The following is a 23,106-nucleotide window of genomic DNA, read 5'->3' on the forward strand; positions in this document are numbered from 1 at the left end:
TCCATTTGTTTTTCGTAGGAGTTGTGGGGGCTTTCCATTTCATCACCAGCGTTGCTCTTGCTGCTAGAAGCAGATGCGGTGCTATGTCCTTTATTTTGATCCAGTCCTCTTCATCCTTCTCAAGGCCGAAAAGTATGAGGTAGGGATTATCTGTTCTGACAATGCCGTTGACCTCCTTGATCCAGCCCAACACCTCAGACCAGAAGAATTTTATTTGGGGGCACCCCCACCACATGTGCCAATAGTCCGCTTTCTCTCCGCATCCCCGCCAACACTCTGGCTTGACTGTTTGGAACATTTTGGATAACCTGACTGGATCGTATTGCCATCTGTGGAGCAGTTTGATTGCATGGAGCTTGTATTGGTTTGAGATGGATATTTGTGTGGCCGCTTGGCATATGGTGTCCCATAGATCCGATGTAATCTGTTCGCCAAAATCCTTTTCCCATCTACTTTTCAGTGCATCCGTGTTCACTCCCTCCCCTCCAGTCAGTGCCTTATACATGTCCGAAATCAGGCCTTTCGTTTCAGTTCTTGAGTCGAGTATTTTCTCAAAGGGAGTGAGATCTCTCATTAATTTGGGCTTCCACAGAGGTCTCGTCAGAACACCTTTAATTTGTATATATTGAAAGGTGGATAGTGGGCCTATTCCGAGGGCTTCCGTTAATTCTGGGAGAGGGATAAAGGAGTCCTTTCTTTGTAGTTGCCCCACTCTTTCCAGTCCTGCCTCATACCATGCTTGGAATCGTCCTACATTCGGAATGTGGTCGTTGATTCCAGGAGACCATAGATGGCTTAAGGGGGCTGGCCAGGTGGTAATGTTTTGCATGTTCTTCCCATATGTCCAAATGTCCCAGATGGTGTTCAGTATAGGGTGATCTTTGAGTTTTCTCCGAATCCTCTCTTTTGGAGCCCAGAGCCATTCCGATACAGTGGCTGGTGAGAAATAGTGGTTATCCATATTAACCCAATGGATGTCTGTCCGATTGCGTAGGTGTGGAATTAGTACTCTAAGTTGGGATGCTTCGTAGTATTTGTGAAGGTTAGGGAATCCGACCCCTCCCTTGTCTTTGGGGAGTGTTAAGATCTTATACGGGATCCTTGCTCTCTTCCCTTGCCATAAAAATCGGAGCATAGTCCTTTTGGTTTCAGTAAAGAAACTGATCGGGATCCTGATGGGTAACATTTGGAAGGGGTATAGGAATCGAGGGAGGGACACCATCTTTATCGCATTAAGTCGACCAAGCCAGGATATTGTGAGTTTGTCCCATTTTGCCAGATCCAACTTGAACTGGTTCAGCAGGGTGGGGAAGTTAGCTTCGTATAGGTCACTCAGCTTTTTTGTAATTTGTATCCCCAGATATTGTAGTTTTGTGTGTTCAATTTTAAGGCCCAGGGGAGAGAATTTGGTGGTATTCTCATCTTCTGTGCCTTGGAGGGGAAAGAGTGTCGACTTGGTTTTGTTTACTTTGAACCCTGATAATTTACCATATTCTTCCAACAGACAGAGGGCCCGAGGGATGGAAGAAAGGGGATTAGTAATGTGGAGGAGGATATCATCTGCATAGAGAGCAATTTTGTACTCCATAGATCCCAGTCGAATGCCCTGTAGGATGGGATCGGCCCTCATCGTTATCGCCAGGGGCTCTAGTGAGAGTGCAAAGAGGATTGCGGATAGGGGACATCCCTGTCTAGTCCCACGATGCAAGGAGAACCATCTGGAATATTCACCATTCACGAATATTGAGGCTTTCGGATCTGAGTATACTGCCTGTATCGCTGTCCTGAACCTCGTGCCCATTCCCACTTTAAATAATACTGATTTTAGGAAACCCCATTCCACCCTGTCAAAGGCCTTTTCTGCGTCGATAGAGAGTAGGACCGGGTCGTTGTCCAGAGTCTGGGATGTGTGGATGAGATGGAGGGTTTTGCGCAACGTGTCCGCTCCCTGTCTCCCTAGTATAAACCCAACCTGGTCAGGGTGTATAAGTTGCGGGATTAGTGTTTCCAACCTCGCGGCCAGGATCCTAGTATAGATTTTGGCGTCCAGGTTAAGGAGGGAGATGGGGCGGTACGAGGCACATTTCGTAGGGTCCCTCCCCACCTTGGGGATCACTGTGATCAATGCTCTAGTAAAGGAATCTGGGGGTTTCCCGGTGTCCATTATCTCATTGAAAAGGGTCGTTAGAAAGGGAGACAGTGTTGCCATGAAGGTTTTAAAAAATCCGGCCGTATAGCCATCCTCTCCCGGGGATTTCCCTAGGGTTAGCCTCTTTATAGCGGCTTGGACTTCGGATTCTGTGATAGGGGATTCCAACAGTTCAGCATCCTGTTGGGGTATGCGGGGGACATTTATTGAGGACAGGTACGTTTCAGTGTCTATTTGTTCAGGGTTCACTTTAGAAGAGTAGAGTGCCTCATAAAAGTCGGCGAACGATTCTGGAATAGTGGTGTGGGCGTGTGGTGTTCGGGAGTTATCCTCAGCAATTTCAACTACTCTTCGTTCAGCTCTCTGCTCACGGAGCCTAGCAGCGAGAAGCGCATCGGCCTTGTCCCCTTTCTCGTAGAATTTTTGCTTCAAAAACCTTAATTTGCGCACCACTTGTTCGTGTTCCAATAGTTTCAGTTCGTTTTGTTTCTCTCTAGCTCTGGCCATTTTCTTGGGATCTAGTTCTGCGTTTGGTTCGGTTCTTCTCTCCAGTTGGTGAATTTCTGTTCGTAGTCTCTGTTCGATAAGGTTACGCTCCCTCTTCTTCGATGAGCCCTCCCTTATCAGGATCCCGCTCCAGGTAGCCTTTCCTGCCTCCCAGACGATATGTTTAGACGTTTCACCATTGTCGTTTGTTTCGAAGAATTTGGAGATCTCCGTCTCCATTTCGGTTCTAAAGACAGCATCTTTCCGGAGGCTCTCATTGCAGCGCCATTTGCCACACTTGGTCGGGAGATCTGCCCAATGAATGTCTGTGAGGACCATGTCGTGGTCCGACCATGTGATCGGGGATATGTCCGCTTTAGCTGTGACCTCAGCGAGCTCTCTGGATAGGTGTATGTAGTCAATTCGGGTGTACGTATTGTGTGGGGCGGAGTAGAAGGTGTAGCCTTGTCGTTCGGGATGATGTGCTCTCCATACGTCTATCATATTATACATTTCCATCGTTTGTGCCAGCTCAGTTAGCTCTAGTCTGTTTTGGTGGCTCGCGTTGGGGTTCCCAGGTTTCCGATCTTTGACCGGGTCTGCCCATTGGTTAAAGTCTCCGCCTAGGATGATGTGCCCGGTGGCTTCTAGTAATATCTTGGGGATCGTTCTGGAGAGGAATCTCGACTGACCCGTATTCGGGGAGTACAGGGTTGCAATCGTTACGTTTACCTTCCCTATTTGTCCATTCACGAGCAGGGCTCGTCCTTCTACATCAGACCATGTCCTGGTGGGAGTGAATGCTATACCTTTCCTGACAAGGATTCCCACCCCTCCTTTCCTAAGCGGGCCGGAGCCCCAGTATTCGTTCCCAACTCGTTTCCCAAGGATCAGTCTTTCTTCTCCTTTTATGTATTTCGTTTCCTGCAGGAAGAGGATATCTATTTCAGCCCTACGGAATTCTCTGGCGGCAAGGGACCGTTTCGTCGGTGAATTGAGTCCTTTTACATTGAGTGTCCCAACTCTCAAGGAGACATTTTTCCTTGTGTTAGTGTCTATTATCATTGCTCTTTCTCATAGGAAACAGTCTCATCGTGCGTATTTGGTAACACATCGCTCTCGTGGGCTGCTTGCTGCCATGCTTGTTTTGATGCACTATTCTCGCTGCCTTGACCCTCCTCGGCCCGCTGGCCTTTCCCCCCACTCCCTTCCCTCCCATCCCCATTCCTAATTGAAGGCGTCCGATCTAACCTGGCGTGTTGCTCCAGGTCGGCGTCGGACCACCTCGGGGGGCCGTTACTTCACGCCCCCTAACCAAAGAAGTCATTATTGTCCGGAGTGAGCCCCTCCATGGTTCCCCCCTAATTTTAGTCATTAGAGTCAGGGAAAATATGCGTGTTCGTATCGCCTCAGTGCATCGTTCGCATATGTAATTGGAACTGTCTTACCAGTATCGTTCGGATTCAGTTATCTGCTTCTGGGGAGATATTGCCTCTCCGGAACTTTCGCGACCCCTTTACTCTTTTTCTCCTGGGGCCCTGGACCCGCCACTCTCGTCCTTCTCCGTGTGATTCTCCCCGGCCAGCCTCCTCTCCCCGAGTGTCAAGGAGGTTAGATATGCATGCTTGTATTTCTTTCTCGGATCTCAGCCTGAATCTGGTTCCGTCGTATTCGAATGAAAGTGAGAAGGGGTAGCCCCACCTGTATCGAATATTCTTTTCTTTGAGCATCTTCGTGAGTGGGCCACACATCCTCCTGAGAGCGAGAGTCAGGGAGGAAAGATCCTGGTAAATTGAGATTCGTACTCCGCCTAAAGTGATCTCGTCGCTCCTTCTGGCCTTCTCGAGGATCCTGGCTTTATCTCTGAAGCGGTGGAATCGGGCAAGAACCGAACGTGGGCCACCTGTAGGGCCTCCTGCCCTGTGTATTCGTTCCGTTACGGGTTCATCCACTTCATCATCCGCCGTGAGGAGTTTAATAATGTTGTGGAGTGTTTCCTTGAGGTCCGCCTCAGTTTCCCCTTCCTTTTCAGGAATGCCAAAGATGCGTATGTTGTTCCTTCTTTCTCTATTTTCCAAATCGTCCAGTTTGAGTCTAAACTCGTCTTCTTTCCGTTCCAGGTCCGCCATTCTCTGTCCAAGTTGTATCTCCAGTGTGTCGATTGAGGTCTGGTTATTTTCGACCCCTTCCAGCCTGTCTTCCATGCTGTCGAGTCTTTGGGTGATCCTGTCTATTTTGCCTCCTATGTTGGTGCCCAGGTTCTTTATTTCGCCCAAAAGGGCAGCAATGTCTCCTTTCGTTGCCGCTGCGAGTTCATTTCCCGTAGTGATGTTGTCCGCCATTGCTGGTTCAGTTAAGGCGGGAAGGGTGGGAGCGTAGACGAAGTGCTGGAGCTTATGTTTAAAGTCCATGCGGGTCTTTGATGGTGATGTTGGGATTCCTGCAAAGCGACAGGCAGAGGAGGCACACGCCCCGGTTTTGGGGACCTTACCCTCTGTAGTGGGCCGTTGCAGGGTGCATGGGGTGGTACCTTCCGGTGGTGTGATGGTTGCCACAGCGGGTTTCGGGCTCTCGAGGTGAACTGCAAGGATGGTGGCGAGGAGAGCGAGCCTGGCGATTGTGGTTGGAGGAGGCACACGCCCTGTGTCCAGGGGCCTTGCCCTCCGTTTGATGTGGTTTCTGTTTCACCAGGATGGTGTGCTCCGTAGTAGTCTCAGGGTCGGAGATACCACGCCTGTGTTATAGTATCAGTTGGGTCGCATGCTGGGGTTGGGGGCGTCTCTGATGGGGGCCTCCCCGTTTCGGTTCCTGGGTGGATCGTTGGGTGGTCCGTTGGTCGGCGCTAGGTGTTTCAGCGCCGTTGTGTCACCCTTTTCCGGAGGCTCGGGTTTTCTCGACCATCGGGATCCGGGGTAGCGGGGGGGTCCTTGGGGGGCGAGGAGTGGGTCTGAAGCCGTTATCCGATGCTGTATGTCCGATATCTGCTCAGGGTCGTGGTCCTCCGTGGCCGCGTAGGTTCTGTTGCGAGTTTGTGGCCCGTGAAGGCCCTTCAGCGCACGTGTTTAGTTTTGCTTTCTCGCCGGTCGGACGGCCGCGGCTTAGAACACGGAGTTTGTCGGGATCCCGGGTCCGTTTTTGCTCTGAATTTTTCCCAGCGTTGGGCGAGGTATTCCTACTGCTGCCTCACGCTTTTTCTCCGGTGGGGGGGTCCAAAAAGTGGGGGCTCAGTCCATCTTTTGGGGCGGTTGCGGCGGAGCTCACGCAGAGTACATGGCAGTCTCTGCGCCCCCTGGTGGCCGTATGGCAATAGGTCTTTTATGCGCTTTAAGACAATTCTTGTAGCACATGCTTCTTGAGAATCATTTGGTCTTTACCAGGTAACGACACCTTCAAGGTCCGTATATTAGTTTGGAATACTCTTTTCTTTGTTTATATCAGGATATCAAAATCATTTGTGTGATTATTATTTTGGACCTTGTGAGAGTGAGTTAAGCTCATATTGCCACTCATTGCTTCTTTTATATTTCTAATAGTTACATCTCATCTTTACACTGTGCAACTGTTGATGAGATAACATTGCAATTCCGTCATTGAATCCTTCGTTTTGTAGAGGGGTTCTAATTCAGCCTATCTTTGGTTGAATTAGCACACATGTTTGTTATTTTATATTCCTAATGATGTTGTACCCCCTCCCATTTAAAGTGCATTATCAATGCGGAATGATCACTTTTTTCTGTTATAATCACCAAACACTGGTTACATTTAACAAATAAGTCATTAGACAAATATGTATAATCGATAATGGACCATGATGTGCCTCTCCCCCATGTGGGCTGGGGGGAATTTCATCTACTACATTTCCATTTGCTTTACTCAAACCCCAACATTCCATTAAGTCTGACCACATTAACCCATGACGTGATGTACTTAAGTTTTTTGTACTATCAAAATCATCTGAATCAAAGCAAGTACAATTTAAGTTGCATACTATTATCAAAAAGAGAGTGCAAACTGTTACATGAATAGATAGCAAAGGATAGTTCATTGTCTATGACAGTGTAGTCTCATCTAGGAAGGCCGGATTCCAGTATATATTTGTTAGAGCAAGATCTCTCCCCGAGGGCCAAACAAGACGAATTATCTGGACTCCTAAAGGAGTTTATGGAATTTGTACTGTTGCGATTTCTGAGGATTTTTCGATCACAATGAAAAGACCGCCGTACGGGCAGCCCATCAAGCCCTAATGTGATTTTTGGAAAAATACTTTAAAGCCATCTAAATACAGGGATTCCAGAAGCCAAACCTCCTGTAAGAATATAATATCAAAATCAGATAAACAAGGGAATGACACATTGTCACTGATCAGACAACTATGTCCTCTGGTGTTCCAGGATAAGACTGCTAACTTGTCACTTAACCCAATATCTTATTCTATCCCATTTAGATTTTGCAGTGAAGTCAGAAGCCAGGACCAATCTAACATTTAGACCTCCGTGACTACATTATGCACTGCAAATTCCACCAATAGCACAACCTGTTTAAGTTTTCTTTGTTTTCCAATACCACTAAGATGGGTGTTCGGAAACCTTGGGTAAAGTTGATTTTTTTTATATAATGTTGAGCTGCATTTAATTTTCTAATATGGAGTCATGTCTTATCCCAATGACTTGAAAGACTAAATTTCCCCAAACACCAAGTTGTACACTATTCGTGATTTTATATGTATGATAACGTCATCCAACATTTTAGCTGTGAATTCAATTCATTTGGTCCAGGTCTTGGTATTCTGTGCGTCTTGGACATTCTATTAACTTCAAGAGCTCCAGAAGAGCAGACCTGTTAAGGATGGCTGTGGAAGCCAGGGGTAAATCTGCTGTTTATCTTGGCATGTAATTGGGAGACTTGGGGAGCTCCTCACCTTTATCCTGATTTTTATGTAGTACACCACTTTGTGTTCTTAGGTAACTTCTCCTGTAAATGGTCACTTATTGTTACTTTTATATTGTCCATTCTTCTTGAGTCACATTGGACCATTGCAGAGACATTCCGAGTTTCAGTGACTAAGTTACCTTCTTCAAAAATGGAACGCACCGACCTGTCCTTAGTTGGATCCAATTTCTGGCTGTTTCCACCTCCTGGGTGAGCCTTTCATGTTAGAAATGGTAAATGGTCAAATTCATCCTACTTCTGCCTGCTTCTTGTTGGCTTTGTAATTCTTCTTTTTACCTTTTCTTATGGGATGCCAAGTCCTCTTCCAGTAATCTGGTGTTAGTGCCCTGGGTATCCCCATGATTTACCTTAGCCACGTTCGCACATAGGTTGCCCAGGAAGGCTCGCAAAGATTTCTTTTTTTTTTACCCTTTTTGTTTGGTTGCTTTATTTTGCTTGTGTTTGCCTTTGATAGATTTACTTTTCTTTTTCCCACCAGTTGTTGAGCTAGCTGGGTAACATGCCTTGCACACCGTTGGTGTGGGAAGCAACGCTCTGGTTTCCCATGGGTTCGGGTCATCAATGACTAGCACTGCACTGTGGCCATTAATATCTGTATTTACCACATCTCACCCAAGAGACCCCATTGTGATTAGGTCAGGATTATCCAGGGTATCGCCCAAACCTAAGTTGCTATTACTTGGTGTCCTGTTGACTCGAGGATTTGAGCTTAATGTGAAATGGTTCTTTAGTTCGTCGATTGTACGCCAGATACTGTCCAAAGTCATTGAGTGTGTTTTTAATGTCTTCAGTTATGTTTTTCACCAAACTCGCTAACCACCTCAATACCAAGTTTAGAGTTGTAATGGAATTTGAGGCATAACGTTGATAGTTTCCCCACATTTAGGTCCTGATCTTGAGTTGGTGTGCTAGTTACATATAGGATGGATCGCGATAGAGTAAATAGGTTTGTCAGTGTAGTAGTTTTTGACATAGAGGCATGCCTCACCGGATCTCTTAGTGTCCAAGTAATACTTTTATTTTTTTATTTTTTATTTTTAACATTTATAAAGCGCTCACACAGCCCGCAGGCATCGAGGCGCTGTTACAGGAATTGTTTGTTTTTCTTAGTTAAGTAATTGTGTTTTTTCTTTTTTTTTTTTTTGTCTTAGTTAAATATTTCTAACGCGCTTAAACACCCAGAGGTTTCTAAGCGCGGACCCGGGGATCGAACCTGTTGTTGCTTCGTTTCGTCTTGCTTCCAAGACGCGCACGCTGCCGCTGAGCTATCCTCCCGGGACTTTCCTGACCAAGACCTCCGATCCTGTGTGTTGGGAGATTTCTGCATTGCGTGTTTGACTGACTGATACGCAGTGAACTAATTCCTGAGACTTATGATCAGAAGTTGTTGGCTGATTTTATGTAATGAAGAAGAGTGATATTTTTTGTTTTGGTTTGATATTTAATCTTATTAGCAGCAACCGCATTGATTAGTTCTTCTGAACAGTGGGAGGTGTCCGCAAGATGACAAGCAGGCAAGTCTTGTTCCTTGGTTGCCGCGTCCTTGTTTGCTAATTAATGCAGATCAGCAGGGATTGACTTGCTTCTTAGATTGTAACATTTTTAGCATTTTGGGGGCATGATGTAATAGAAAAGAGCCAGGAAAATTAAACATTCAACGGATTCACCCACACTGCAAGACCAGAACACAGTCACCATATTCTGTGATGAATTGGTCACTCAGTGGCTTTCCGCCTGCAGTCACCACCGCATTCCCACACTTCGCTGGGAGCTGTAGATGAGGCAGCGTGTGCCACCTCCAAACAGAGCCTTTGGGAACAAAACAGCAGAGTCAAGAGTTCTATGCAGCTGACTACACTCACTGCTGGACTACCACCTGTGGAGACTTAGGATAAAAACAAGCATTATAGGGGATCACATTAAAAAGCTTGCAAAACCCCTGCAGGGTTTTATCCTCTCCCCAGTCATTGTCAATCATACATGTAGCCGCTCGGAGCCCTCCTAGCCACACAGAACATCCACATCCACCAATACGCCAACAACACACAGCTATAACTCAAGATCGACTCCATCAAGGACATCTATAGGCTCTAAACCTGCCTCTCGTTGATCCAGTCTTGCATATCTAGTGCATACTTTAAGCTCAACCCCTCCAAGACTGAATTCCTACTCCTCACTAACAACACCGAACATACAGATCTGGCTATCAACCATGAACTCTGAGGGCTTCACACCCGATCTCACCTCCTGTGCCAAGTCCCTTGGGTTCCTCATCGACAAACACCTCTCCTTTAAGATACACATATTATGAAAACTCAGGTAGCATGGTATTGGCTCGCCCACCTGTGGAATGTCAAGCCCTTCCTCCCTCCGGACAGCTTTAGATCCACCATTCAAGCACTGGTCCTATCCCACCTGGATGGGGCAATGCACTCCTCGAAAGACCTCCCGTCGTCCTCCCTTGTGCCCCTGAGAAGTGTCCTACACGCAGCTGCGTGCTTCATCAAGGGTCTACCAGATGACCATATCATCCCGGCCCTCATCGACCTTCACTGGCTCTCGCTGCATGAACAAATCACCTTTAAGTGTTGCTGTATCATTTATTAGGCAGTCGCACTCAAGTCACCCAGCTACCTCACAGAGAAACTAAGCATCTTGGGAGGACACCGCACCACCAAAAGCCACGACACGTGCAGACTTGAAAGGACCAGAAAACAAGCCGTCTGTGCCTGTCCCCCATGACTATGGAACCTCCTCCCCGTCAGCATCAGATTTGCCCCCACACTCCTTCAATTCAGAAAAGTATTCAAGACCCCACTCTTCAAGGAGTCTCTCCTCAACACCTAGGCCATCACATCACCCTTTGTGCCACATGACTCGCTAGACACTGCCCACCCCTCTTCTTCCTGCTACCCAGTACAGCTGTACCCCATACTCTGTGCCCCTCTGTATCCTACTCCCCACTGTATATCTGTTCTATAGTGCTCCATTATGCATCTGTATTGTTGTATACCTCTGTAAAGCGCTGCGTTGCTTCTCAAAGCTAGTTTCGCCTTCAATAAATACCATAATAATAATAATAAAGCACTGTATAATAAAACTGGTAGGATGAAGGGCTAAAGAAGGATTGCACATCCTGAAGCTAGCAAGTTACAGGGACTCACAAAGTCTGCTGGACTACATCGCACGTTAGCTTTGGCGAGGTAGAGTTGGCATTTGTGTTGATGTCGGAAAATATAGGTGTGATATTTATCATATAGGGGAAACTAGAAGTGAGCCATAGGTCATATACAAACAAAAATGTATTCCTGTTCTATAGTTTATTGGTGCAGGGGCTAGAGGAAGAGTATCTGCGATGGAGTTCATTAATTATCATTATCACGGACCGGGAATCGAACCTCTGTTGATCTGTGTCGTCTTGCTTCCGAGGTGAGCATGTTGCCCATGAGCTATCCTCCCAAGACTGTTATTCGCGTTGCCCCTGAGCTATCCTCCCGAGACTGTTAAGCAAGCGCAGCAGAAGTGCTCAGGCTACAGGGATCATCTGAAATGACCACTATAGGGTAATGCAAGAAACATCTGGGACTATAGAAAAATAGGATATTTCAAGTCTATCGAATGATCATATTAGGTTTGGCGCACAAGAAATTTAAGGATTTAGAGGAGCTCATGAAGTTGTATCTTTGGGTGAAAGTAGCAGCTCAATACAGTCTGAAAATTGTAGGTGGGGCAGGACGGAATTTGCTTCTTTAATAACTATGTTTTATTGGCAGTGCTTCAGTGAAGCGCTGTAAGGACAGGATCCTAGACGAGGCCCTGGAGCTCCTGCAGAAGGCGATTCCATCATTGGCAGGGCTGGATGACTGTGATGTGCTGCCCCTGGTCAGCTGCTTGCTCCTCATGCAGATGGAGTCAGCCAACAGCTCCGGCACCTTTGCTAAGCTTGAGAAGGTGAGTACCTCAGTGCTCTTGGGCAAGTTGTTAGTGCATGTTCCACAATGTGGCAGTCACACGCAACAGTGATAGTGTGTCACAGCAACTTGCAACATGTCAGTCCTCCTTGCAGACTTCTCGGTATGTGGATGCTCAACATGTCTTGATATTTAGCACATCATATCCTATTATGTCCTTCACTATTGTGATTGGTGTAACATGTATTATGACGTGACTTGTCGAAGTGTCTGCAAACTTGCTGCAGTTTTGTGGATTTGTTCCTGTGTTTCAGTATGCTTCAGTATTTCATTTTGTTGCAGTTGCCTTGACCTGTCCTTGTGTGTTTCAGCATGTCGCGTCAATGTTGTTGCTATTGTTGTTACACTGTAAAGGAGTGATCTTCAAGAGTGCAGTCTTTGTGTTTCATTGTATGACATCAGCAACAATAGTCCCTGCATGAAGCAGAAAGAAGTGTGTATCAGTCTACGCATACAAGGTGTGGTTGTCATGTTCTACTTAGCGTATTATTTGTTTGGCTGGTGGATAATTTAGCTGAAGTAGAAAGTATCTACCTGGACAAAGGATATCTTTCGATGGGCCAGACTTTCTAGTTGAAGTGAATGGAAAATGTAGAATGTTGCGTGAAAATATGCTCATCAGGGTTAGACTTGGATGGCACTATTGAAATGGGCATGATGCCTTTCTGGAGGAAATGTGAAAATGACATAGTCCTCGTCTTGGAACAAAGTAGAAATTAGCATGGGCAGCGCTTAACTGGGGAGCAACTCGAATGACACTGTTGAACGTGGCATGCTAATGTGTCATTAACTGGAGTATGAAACTGATTCGACAAATGTATTTACAACATTACAACGGACATGTTGGCACTTTAATCTGAACACTTGCATATTTGAGAGTTGCATATTGCATTTTAAGCAAAATAAAAGAGGAGATGGCACGTTTCAAATAAATCCTAACCTCTAGCATGGCTCTGGGCAACCTTCCAGGCCATTATTCTTTGCCTGGCAAGCCATTACAGAAAGGGGAAGGACCATATGCAAATCAGGCTTGGTCCCACCCGTAAAGGGGATGTCCAGCTCGAACTGCTAGGTCACATCCCTTCTGCACGAGACCACAAGCATCACCAAACATGTTTCAGCTTTGTTGTGCCTCATCAGTGAGGAGTAGCTTGGGTCTCTAAGCCCAGCAGGCACGGGACCCACACCTGGGCAGATCCGTCCTACTCAGGGTGACTAAAGGAAAACAAAAAAGGTGATGGCTGGAAGGTTTCAAATTAATCTTAACCTCTGGCATTACTCTGGGCAACCCTCCAGACCATTGTTCTTCACCTGCCAAGCCATTACTGAAAGGGAAGGACCACATGCAAATCAGGCTTGGTCCCACCGCCAAAGGGGAAGTCCAGCCCGAACTGCTAGGTCACATCCCTTCTGCGCGAGACCACAAGTGTGGGTCTCTAGACCCAGCAGGCACCTGACTGGTAGAAATAATTGTGTACTGCGCATTGTCTTCCTTTCCAGCTCTCAATTTTCTGATTGGCACATGCCTGATTTGCTTCAGTGAAATGCTAGTGTGTACCGTGGCAGAAATGGCAGCTGAAGTATTGGACTATTTCATAAATTCTCCTTCAGAACTGCTTGTAAATGCCTTTTAATTCAATGTCATTCAATTATAATATGGATCACAGAATAATATATAATATAATATAATATAGATCTCAGAAAAGTTTCACTTGGAATGTTGGTGCAGACACCAATGGAAATCCACTACTTGTATTCCATAAAGATCGAATCACAAAGTCCTGCATAGTCTGTAGGAATGGTGCCACTCTCTCACCAGCCTAACCCAAGAAACAACTTTGAAAAAAGAATCACATTGATACATACGAAAAGATAAATATTGATCGAGATGTACATTTGTTGAGTGCTTAATGGAAATAACACCACTTCTAACATTATGATTAATTTAAGGAAAAACAAGTAGTGATAAACAGTTTCTATTGTATCAACACTCAATGCCACATTTCGCCATGTATTTACCCTGACTTATAATCTTTTGTTCACATTATTTTGTGAAAGATTGGCTAATTTCAAAATATATTTAATAGCAGTATTTAAAAAAAAAATATCCCAATCTTGAATTATTAAAAAAGCATGTCGGGGATATCTGTTAGCTCTAAGTGTTTAGGGTTAACTTCTGCTCCTTCTTAACAGGAAGATCTATCCTGACTTCTTCTAGTAAACAAATATTACAGAAAGAAAATTAATATGAATATTACTAAATTCCAAACCTTTACTTGGCCAATGCAACCTGACGTGTATCTACAATAACAGTATTAGTCTTGAAAGCTGTTGTTTCCGAAGCACTTTGCACTGCTGCCACAAATACCTGAGCCTAATGGTCCAATTTTGTACTTGAAGTGTCCAAAGAGACACTACTAGATTGTCTAAATACCAGTTGAGTCTCTGTTTTCTTTCTTCTGATGGGCATCTTTCCATGAAGCCAAATTTATAATCCAAAGTATCACGTTTGTACTATCTGATTTTTGCGTATAGTTCCTTCTTATAACTGTTCAGTTTTTGATGAATAGATTCCAATGTGAGCATTAGCTTTCCTTGGGTAAACTTTGAGAAAGATGGGGGCGTGCCCATCAGCCATTTCTCTGACCAAATGAGGATTATTATTATGGGTACATAATTCCTCAATGTTATTTTTCTAATCTAAACATGTAATCTATTTTTAACATAAGGATCATCATTCTTACCTTTTGAATGGGTGTAAGATGTTGGGATTATCATAATCATCCAGAGGTGTGGTGTAACTCTGACGCAGCTGTTCAGTGGCTCACCCGTTTACTTCATACGGGAACTCGACCGCATAGTTTGCGGTTTTCTGAGTAAATGGTGGTGGATACGGTCCACTGATCGGTACGGAGGGTCCAGGATTTTCTCCTACCTCGATTTACGTTCCAGCGCTGATGTAGATTAACACACCCAGTTCCTGCAGTAACGTGATGGACGTAGCTAGCTACGTTTTGACTATACTTGACTTTTGCCTCTGGGCCTACTCACTGCTGACACCTGATACCCACATTTAATACTAAAATGTTTGAATTTCCCATTGGACTTGGTTTTCTCAAAGAATACTACGATTTTAACTATTTTCTGTGTTATTTGACCAATAGCATTAACTTTTCAACATGTCTGATACAAAAGAAGAGGTATGTAAAATCTCTCTTAATGATCTTTCTTCCTTCAATCTGGGCATGGATAAAATTCTAAGCAAACTATCTAATATTCGCTTATCTATATCTATGCTGGACACTCGTTTGTCATCTATGCAGGAAGATTCACAGTTCTTTAAAAATGAAATGAAAATTGTTTCAGTGAGACTACAAGGCGCTGAAGAACATATTTCCTGTATTGATGATAGATTGGAAGGCACAGAAAATATGCATCAAAGAATATTACAACTAGAAACAGATGTTACAGAATTGGAGGACAGGCAGGAGAAGGGCTAATATCTGTTTCTATTGAACTCCAGAAAAAAGTGAACAAAATTACAGGGGCTAAAAACCCTTAAAAGTGTGACTTTTATTTAGCAACACAGATTAAAAGGAAAAGATTCCTAGAAATGAGGCCTGCCTTAAAAAACTTGGAATAAGATATCGCTTGCTCGATCCTGTCAGAATGGTTATCACTATCCTGGATGGTCCTACTAAAGAATTTTTGGAACCTCGGCGATCTTTCCATTTGCATACAATCCTTGGGTCTACTTCCATAAAAACATCTTTAATAGATAATACTTTATCATCTAAAGCCTTTCATGATGATCCAGATTCTAAACAAACCACCTATAAACGCCACAAAAATAAATTGTGAAAATTCAACGAGCCTCGGAATAATATTGAGTTTGTGGCTTCTCCTAATACATTAGAAACCCATGAAAGAACAAGGGACCAACCTAGATCCCCCGATTTAAAATAGGAGGTTCAACCTTAGCATCTCTACAAGATAAACTTGCAATTCCTAGAATTCTTTCTGGGTCTTTTTGTCTCTCTTCTCCTATATTAACGATAACTCTTCTTAGCTTTTATGCTTGGCTATCCTAGGTTGTTTCCCTCTTTTTTCTTTATAATTCTCTTATTCTTACCCTTAATCTTCGCACTGTCAGAGACATGTGGAGTCATTGATGCTTTTCTTTCTCCTACTCCTGGCGGTCCCAAGGAATGCTAAATTCTTTATTTCTTTCATCACTTTTTGACTTTTTATGTCACTCTTTTTAATCTAAAGGTTTCTACTCCTGTTCCTGTTTCTTCTCTTTTTATCTCATCTTATTTCTATGTTTTTCTAAATTTATAACTTTTATCATCTTCACCTATTGTATTATGATTCTTCTTCCTGTGTTTTCTCTTACGTGTTTTTAACATTATTCAAGCTTGCAGTGTATTATGGTCATTTTACGTACAGAAAACATCTTGTGATTTCTGGTGAAACTATTAGAGATTCCACATTGTCTATATGACTGCTTTTTTCATCTTTAGGTGCATTTATTGTTTTCCTCCATATCTGATGAGTATCAGTGTTGTGACTTGGAATGTCAAAGTACTTAATCATCCAAATCGCCAAAAGATGTTGACTCAATTATCTAAATCTAAGATGGACATTGCCTGCATTCAAGAAACACACCCGAACTCTGAAACTGAAATAATAAACGTACAAAACTGGGGGTTGGCCATACCCTTTTGTCTACTGCACTTCATAAAAAAGGTGGTGTTGCAAGAGAACTCATGTTTAATTAATGATGAGAAGGATTCGGATGAGCATTGAATTACTATTGATGCTATTATTAATAACGTATCTGTTACTATAGTGAACATTTGTGGTCCTAATGCTCATAACCCTTGCTTTCAGAGTGGTTTAAAACATAAATTAATCAGGAAAGATCCAGATTGTTTAATTATCTGTGGAGATTGTAATCAGATTTGTGACTTTACAATGGATCATAAATCTAATGGCAAGTTTGATGCATCAAATTCCGACAAGAATTTATTTTAACTTCAAAGTTGATTTAGATGTATTTGTCATCCTGAACTGAAAAAATATACATTCTTCACTACACCACATCAGTGTTTCTCTAGACTAGTATATATCTTTAACTCACCATTAATCTCTGCCATTCAGAATTCTGAAATGGGTCCCTTAACTATTTCAGGTCATTCCCCACTCCTTACTTCACTTTAAAGGGAACTGCAGTATAATTATTCTTCTAGGTAGAGATTGAACTCTTTTAAATGAGCCTACTTTTATTGAAAAAAACAATTATTTCATGCTAGAGTTCTTTAATAATAATCGTGCTGAAAGCTGCTTTCAGGGGTTTTATTATACAATGTATTGCTTTTAAGAAAAAGCAGCTGAAACAATTTGTAATGATTTACTTCATTCTATTAAATCACTTGAACAGCGTGTTATAATCACCCATCTAATGATACTTTAAAAGATTTATTGGCTAAACATATTGAAATAAAATGTGTACAGAGAAGGCTTGCAACTCTGCTCTGAATCAAAGCTACATATTATGGAGACTCCACTAAGGCTGGTAAATTATTAGCCGCATATTTAAAACATAACAAAGTGACATCTACAATTGTGTCTTTTACAGACTCAACTGGTAGAAGAATTCCTAACAAGAATGAGATTAGTAAAGTCTTTTTTGATTTTTATTCAGACTATTAAACCTCCAATCCTGCAATAAGAATTTCTGAAATAAATCAGTTTTTGGCAAACCATACTAAATCCCCTACTCAACCAGTTGACCTGTCCCAGTAGATGATCCCATTAACGTGCAAACCACAGATCCTGATGGATATTCAACTTTTTTTTTTTTGATTTTTCTCAGAATTACTTTATCCTAAACCTCTTGTGTCTTTTCCCCGAGACAGAGCTTTGGTACCTTTTGGAGAAGCTTTATTAATTATCTTTCCCAAACCCGATAAAGACCTTTTGCTAATTAAAAATGATCGCTCTATTTCACTTATTAATTCGGACTCTAAAATGTTTGCAAAAATCTTGGCCAGTATATTGGAACATTCTTTTGCCTATAATTATTGATACTGATCAAACGGGGTTTACAAATGTCTGTTACTCATTCTTCTGGTGCTAGAATACTTTTCAATATTCTGTCTCACCCTCAAAAATCAATTGATCCCATGGCTCTTCTTACTCTAGCTGCTGAAAAAGCTATGACCGACTATCCTGGTCATTTATGTTTGACTCATTAAAATGGCACGTATGAAGTCCTACTTGTTCTAGATTTATAAAACCTTTATTCCACAACTTCTACATGACTTCTTGTTAATAATACACTTTCACAATATTTTCCTATTTTAAGAGGAACTCGACAAGGGTGTCCCCTCTCCAAGATGTTGTTTAGTTTAGTTCTAAAACCATTTCTACAAAGTATTGGAACAAATTAAAACATCCCTGGAATACTTATGGAGAATAATTTTGATAAGTTATCAGCAGATGATATTTTACTTTATCTAAACCGGCACAATTTATTCCTACGATACATGATTTCTCATTAGTCTCTGGTTAAAAATTAAATTATGACAAATCTGAAATTCTACCTCTAACCAATGGCTGCTCTCTTTCTAATATACCTCTACATGGTATGACATGGTGTCCCTCATCTATTAAATAGCTTGGTATTAATGTATCAAAAGATGTTGATGCAAAGATTGCTTTAAATATATCACCAGTCCTTGACAAAGTTAAAGATTTAATTATAAGATGTCTTCCTTAGTTCTGACCTGGTCGGGACATCTTGACTCCATTAAAATGACTGTTGGTCCTATTGTTTGATATTTGATCAGTATGATTCCAGTATCTTTTCCCACTTTGTTTTATTAATAAGCTTGATAGCTTGCTCTCCAAATTCCCCTGGAACAACAAAATCACAAGAATTGCATTGAATAAACGTAAACTATCCAGAAATAATGGTGGTGTTGAATTCCCCAATTTCCAAACATATTAGAGAGCTTTTATTCTTCGTCAAAGTGTAATTTTCCTTTACAATGAGAACCATTTGATTGAGACCCCTACTTGGTTTAAGGGAGAATCTCAATAGCCCCACTTTCCCTCTCCAACTTTCTTCAAACTTCATCTGAATATTAGACGAATTTAATAAAATCCCCTCTTCTATACACTTTTTTAAAACCATTTGGAACACACTTATATAAAATTCTCATGACTTAGCTAATATATGTATTTAGTTCAATAAATATTTTCTGATTAGACTTAATTCTACAATTTGGTTCTGTTTCTAAGGCTCTACCCAATGCTTCGCAGAGACTTCCTTCTAAATTTATACTATTAATAATTAATCATTATTCCACTAGAGCTGCTAAATTGTATTCTTTTTTAAATGAAACTGATTATAGAAATCTATTAAGTACTAACACTATTAAATAATGGACAATTGTTTGGTGTTTGCATCGGTCTCTGATATTTTTGAAAACATTTGGAAACCTTATTCCAGTGAACATTTTCAAGCTGTCAATTAACACCTCTAATCCCTGCCTGTAGTGCCATATACATTATATTTCTAATTGTAAATATGTGATGGCGGTTTTTAATTTTCATGAACCACTAACTGTATGTAATCTAATGAGCAAAACCATTGCTAATCCTTAACTGAACACAATAATAATAATTTAGCATTTATATAGTGCTATGAACCCTAAGGTATCTGCGCGCTGCTTATTATTACCCATGGTGTGTGGTGTTCATTTATCGACCTCGAAAGGATGAAAGGCTGAGTTTGGCCCTGCCGGGATTCGAACCTGCATCAGCAGGCTCTGCACAGATGTCAAAGTGGGTGCTCTACTCGCGGTGCTATCAGACGGCATATATCCTCTCCTAATCTGTTTTCCTTTGTATTGGCCTTCATTTCATCTCATCTAATTGAAAAAAACCTCTCATAAACCTTCTTATAATATGTAGTGGATTTGTATTTGTTCTATTCATAGAATTGAAAAATGTCATGCCTACTTTAGTAATAGTTCTCCCAAATTCTTTAAAAAATGGGATATGTTTACTAGGTATCTTCGTAATAGATAACGATTTTAACTATAAAATGCATTATATTATCATTTTCTATACTTTTTGCATTACTTATCCCCACATGTTTCCCCCATTACTTCTTGTCTGCTCTTATAAGAAGTACATTATTAAATCCTGTTATTGTTCAAATTAGTTGTTAACTACAACGCTTTCCTGTTTTACAATTTTTTAACCTTATTCTTTATTCTTCTGTTACTGATTTTGTTTTTCATAAATGTTAATAAAATGTATTTAACACTTTGAGAAAGATTGCTTTCCAAAATTGTAATTAATGGATCGATCCTATGTAGGTGCTTTACTAATTCTTCTGTAGTTAATAAAAGAAGATCAATTGAATATTTATTCAAAATTTGATACCACCTTTTACCACATGTGAGGAGTCAGAAATGAGACGCGGACACCGAGGACTCGTGGTTTTGGATATAGACTTTTATTGAAAGAAAAATGGGTTGGAAAATGCCTCACTATGCCTATGATAGGAGGTGTTTTCCCTACCTCAACCAAAGCTAAGGGCATGTCCGTTGCCAAGATGTCCAAAATCCTATCATAGGCCTCTCCTAGGCTTTCCTAGATACTCTGAAAACAAACTCTAAAGTGCTAAGGATATTGTCTCTGATTCTCGAAGTGCACAATTGTGCAGCTCTAACAAAAAGGTATAAATCAAATAAAAAGTTCTCAGTGAACAATATTCACAGTTCCAGGGAATGAATCTCCTTCCCAGGTTTCTCTTCTCTCCAAGGAAATAAAACAAGTTGCAACAAAGAATAATCAAGTTCCATATAGCCCAACAGGGCACATCCCTCTTCCCGGTACATTGACAGTTCCAGGGAGTGGCTTTCCTTTCTACTACTTGAAGTTTGGGTGCATGTCCCAGGTTTGCAGGCCACCTGGTATACTCCCCTGCCAAGTTTCCCCTTCACTTTATAAAACAACTCACAATCTCAAGGGCATTAGCCCTCTTTGCGATTTCCTTTACCTGTTATTCGTCACACACCTTTTCACTTTGCCTGGTGTACGCTCCTGCCAGGGTTTCAACACTTGAACTTGCCTGGTATACTCTCCTGCACACCTCATTAGTGTAATTAAAGAAAAAGAAAGGTCATCTGAAAGAGTATTCAGTAACAATCAATAGAGTTAAAGGTGCAGGGGAGAAAACACAGCCCTGGCACAAGGACTGTACATATCCAATCAAGAGAAAACGTTCCCAGTGATGTGGGTATTTGCATCCCCTGCACACTTGCTTTAGCCAAAGAAAGCCACAGTTTTAAGTGATATTAGCATAAAGTCTCATAGAAATATACATTACATTTATAGTGAGTCACACAATATTCATGAAAAAACACTGAATACACTACCGTTGTCACAAAAAGATGTGATTTAATATAAAACCCAACGCTTTTTGAGAAAAATAATCTCTTCATGAAGGGTATAATTCTTTATGCGTGCTAAAATGAATAAGAAAAAACTAATATCAGTGACCGTTCATAGATTGCAGTAGTTGTTTATGATTTACATAATATTGCATCAACGATACACTGTAGGCTTGATAATTCACCTCGTAAATGTGAAGATCCATTGGGTCTCTGGATATTAGAATGGGACAAATTGCCATCTCTTGAGTACTTTCTGGAGAGGGGCGCCTGCTACCATTTATGAGAAATGTACCAGTGGAGGTCCCACTATCTTCAGGGCCCCACAATGGAATTTGCTCTACCCACCTTATCAAATATGGTGCTCAGGTCCATGAAGGCTAAATAAATCCCCCCCCCCCCGAACCTCACCTACCATAGACAGAGGAGACCCCTACCAAATACAGGTTCAAGGCCTGTTGCCGGGTTCCTAAACCAGGTCTAAAGCCATATTGGACTTCTGAGAGAACCTAACTGAGGTCCAGTCTTCAACACGCAGCAGAATGACCTGTCCAAAAACCTTGAAGGAGGTGTCTAGCAGTGAAACTGGCCCGTACGTGACAGGGCTTCCAGAATCACCCATTTGAAGATAGGTTGAATGATGGCTTTTTTCCAAGACTGCAAATGGATGCCTGTTGCCAAATAGGAATTAAAACAGGCTACCAGCAAAGGAACCCATAGGTTCATCTCGCCCTTATATAACTCAACAGGGACTGCATCTGTTCCCGGAGCTCGGTTACAAACCTGTTGGTTGACTGCCTTTTCCATGTACATAAATGTTAAACTATGACATTATGTTTTTGTTTTTTTAATTTGTGTTCTTGGTTTACATTCCAACCATAAACAAGTTATAACAACAAATATACAAGTAAAAATAGAAAAAACACATTAGTACACACACATCAGCATACAAACCTTTTAGAAACATTTTATGAGGTTTATTTACGACGTATTGCCCATAAAAACATGCCTGTCATAAGGTAACAGTAAAAAGAAAAATATAAGAATTATTTCTAATCTATGAACATGATTACCATAATAAAGGACAGATTTAAAAGTACATCCACAGATGATACCATGCTATCCAATAAAAAGAACAAATTCATTCATAACATAGTTGCACAGATAACTAGTATAAAATATCATTAAGGCTCCCAGTTTTATGGTATATATTTTTTCAACATTTCCATTTGTATTTATCCATGTTTATTTGTAGCCATTTGTTTCTGTATTTATCCACGTTTATAGCTGCTGTAAGGAATCAAGAGTAAGACTCTGACATAGTGGCATGTTAGGTTTTGATTATACACTTTTATTTACAGATAATAATAAAAAGCGTTCAAAGAAATCCCATCTATCCCTAATCCTAAGAGGGGTTTCCCTGCTTCAACAAAACTAAGGAACGTCTGTGTCAGGATGTTAAACGAAAGAGCGTCCCCCGTTCTATGTCCAAAAACCCTAAACAGACCGATACACTATAATGTGCACAAGTGGGATTCTGGTACGCTATGCACTTGTAGCTTTCTTTCAAAGTTCTCAACGTAAGGTTCTTAAGGTACCAAAGAGAAAGGAAATAAAGTTACACCAGGAAAGGGGCCTTCCCCTAGAATCCTTCTGGTAGTTTAAATGTCACTTTATCACAGTTAAATTTCTCACACTCTTTTTCAACCCCTGGTATACTCTCCTGCCAGGTTATTTGCAACTTTCTTACTGATCCTTAAAAAGGGGGGATGAACAGAGACATCATATGACCCTCGACCCCCGATGACATCGCAGGAAGTGATGTCATTTGACCTCAGCCCCAAGTGACATCACAGGAAGTGATGGGACACAACTTTTCACCCCTTGACAAAACAATAGTGGCGTCACATAGCATTGTTATTCAGTACACTAAGAAAAATATGGTTACACTATCACTGTAATATGATATACATTTCATACAAGAATGCATCACCATATTTAGCGTTACTATCATTGTGTGTAGGTCCATATGACCAAATTACTGTGAATGTAAGCATTTGCACTTACCTTGGCTTGC

General features: G+C 41.8%; 1 protein-coding gene across 4 annotated transcripts in view; it reads left to right on the forward strand.

Moving 5' to 3' along the window:
- The window catches only part of LOC138492643 (tRNA (32-2'-O)-methyltransferase regulator THADA-like), a 511,604-nt gene that overhangs the window by 16,802 nt on the left and 471,696 nt on the right, over window positions 1-23,106 (forward strand). For 3 of the 4 annotated variants that reach the window (XM_069619943.1, XM_069619946.1, XM_069619944.1), the window contains exon 2: window positions 11,359-11,536. The exons of the other annotated variant lie outside the window; for it this stretch is intronic. In XM_069619943.1, the coding sequence (XP_069476044.1) occupies window positions 11,359-11,536 (178 nt within the window). The remainder of the gene's footprint in view (window positions 1-11,358; window positions 11,537-23,106) is intronic. 4 annotated transcript variants of the gene reach the window in all.

The sequence above is a fragment of the Ambystoma mexicanum genome, chromosome 10, assembly GCF_040938575.1.
Source record: "Ambystoma mexicanum isolate Mex_15411 chromosome 10, UKY_AmexF1_1, whole genome shotgun sequence".
Lineage (NCBI taxonomy): Eukaryota > Metazoa > Chordata > Amphibia > Caudata > Ambystomatidae > Ambystoma > Ambystoma mexicanum.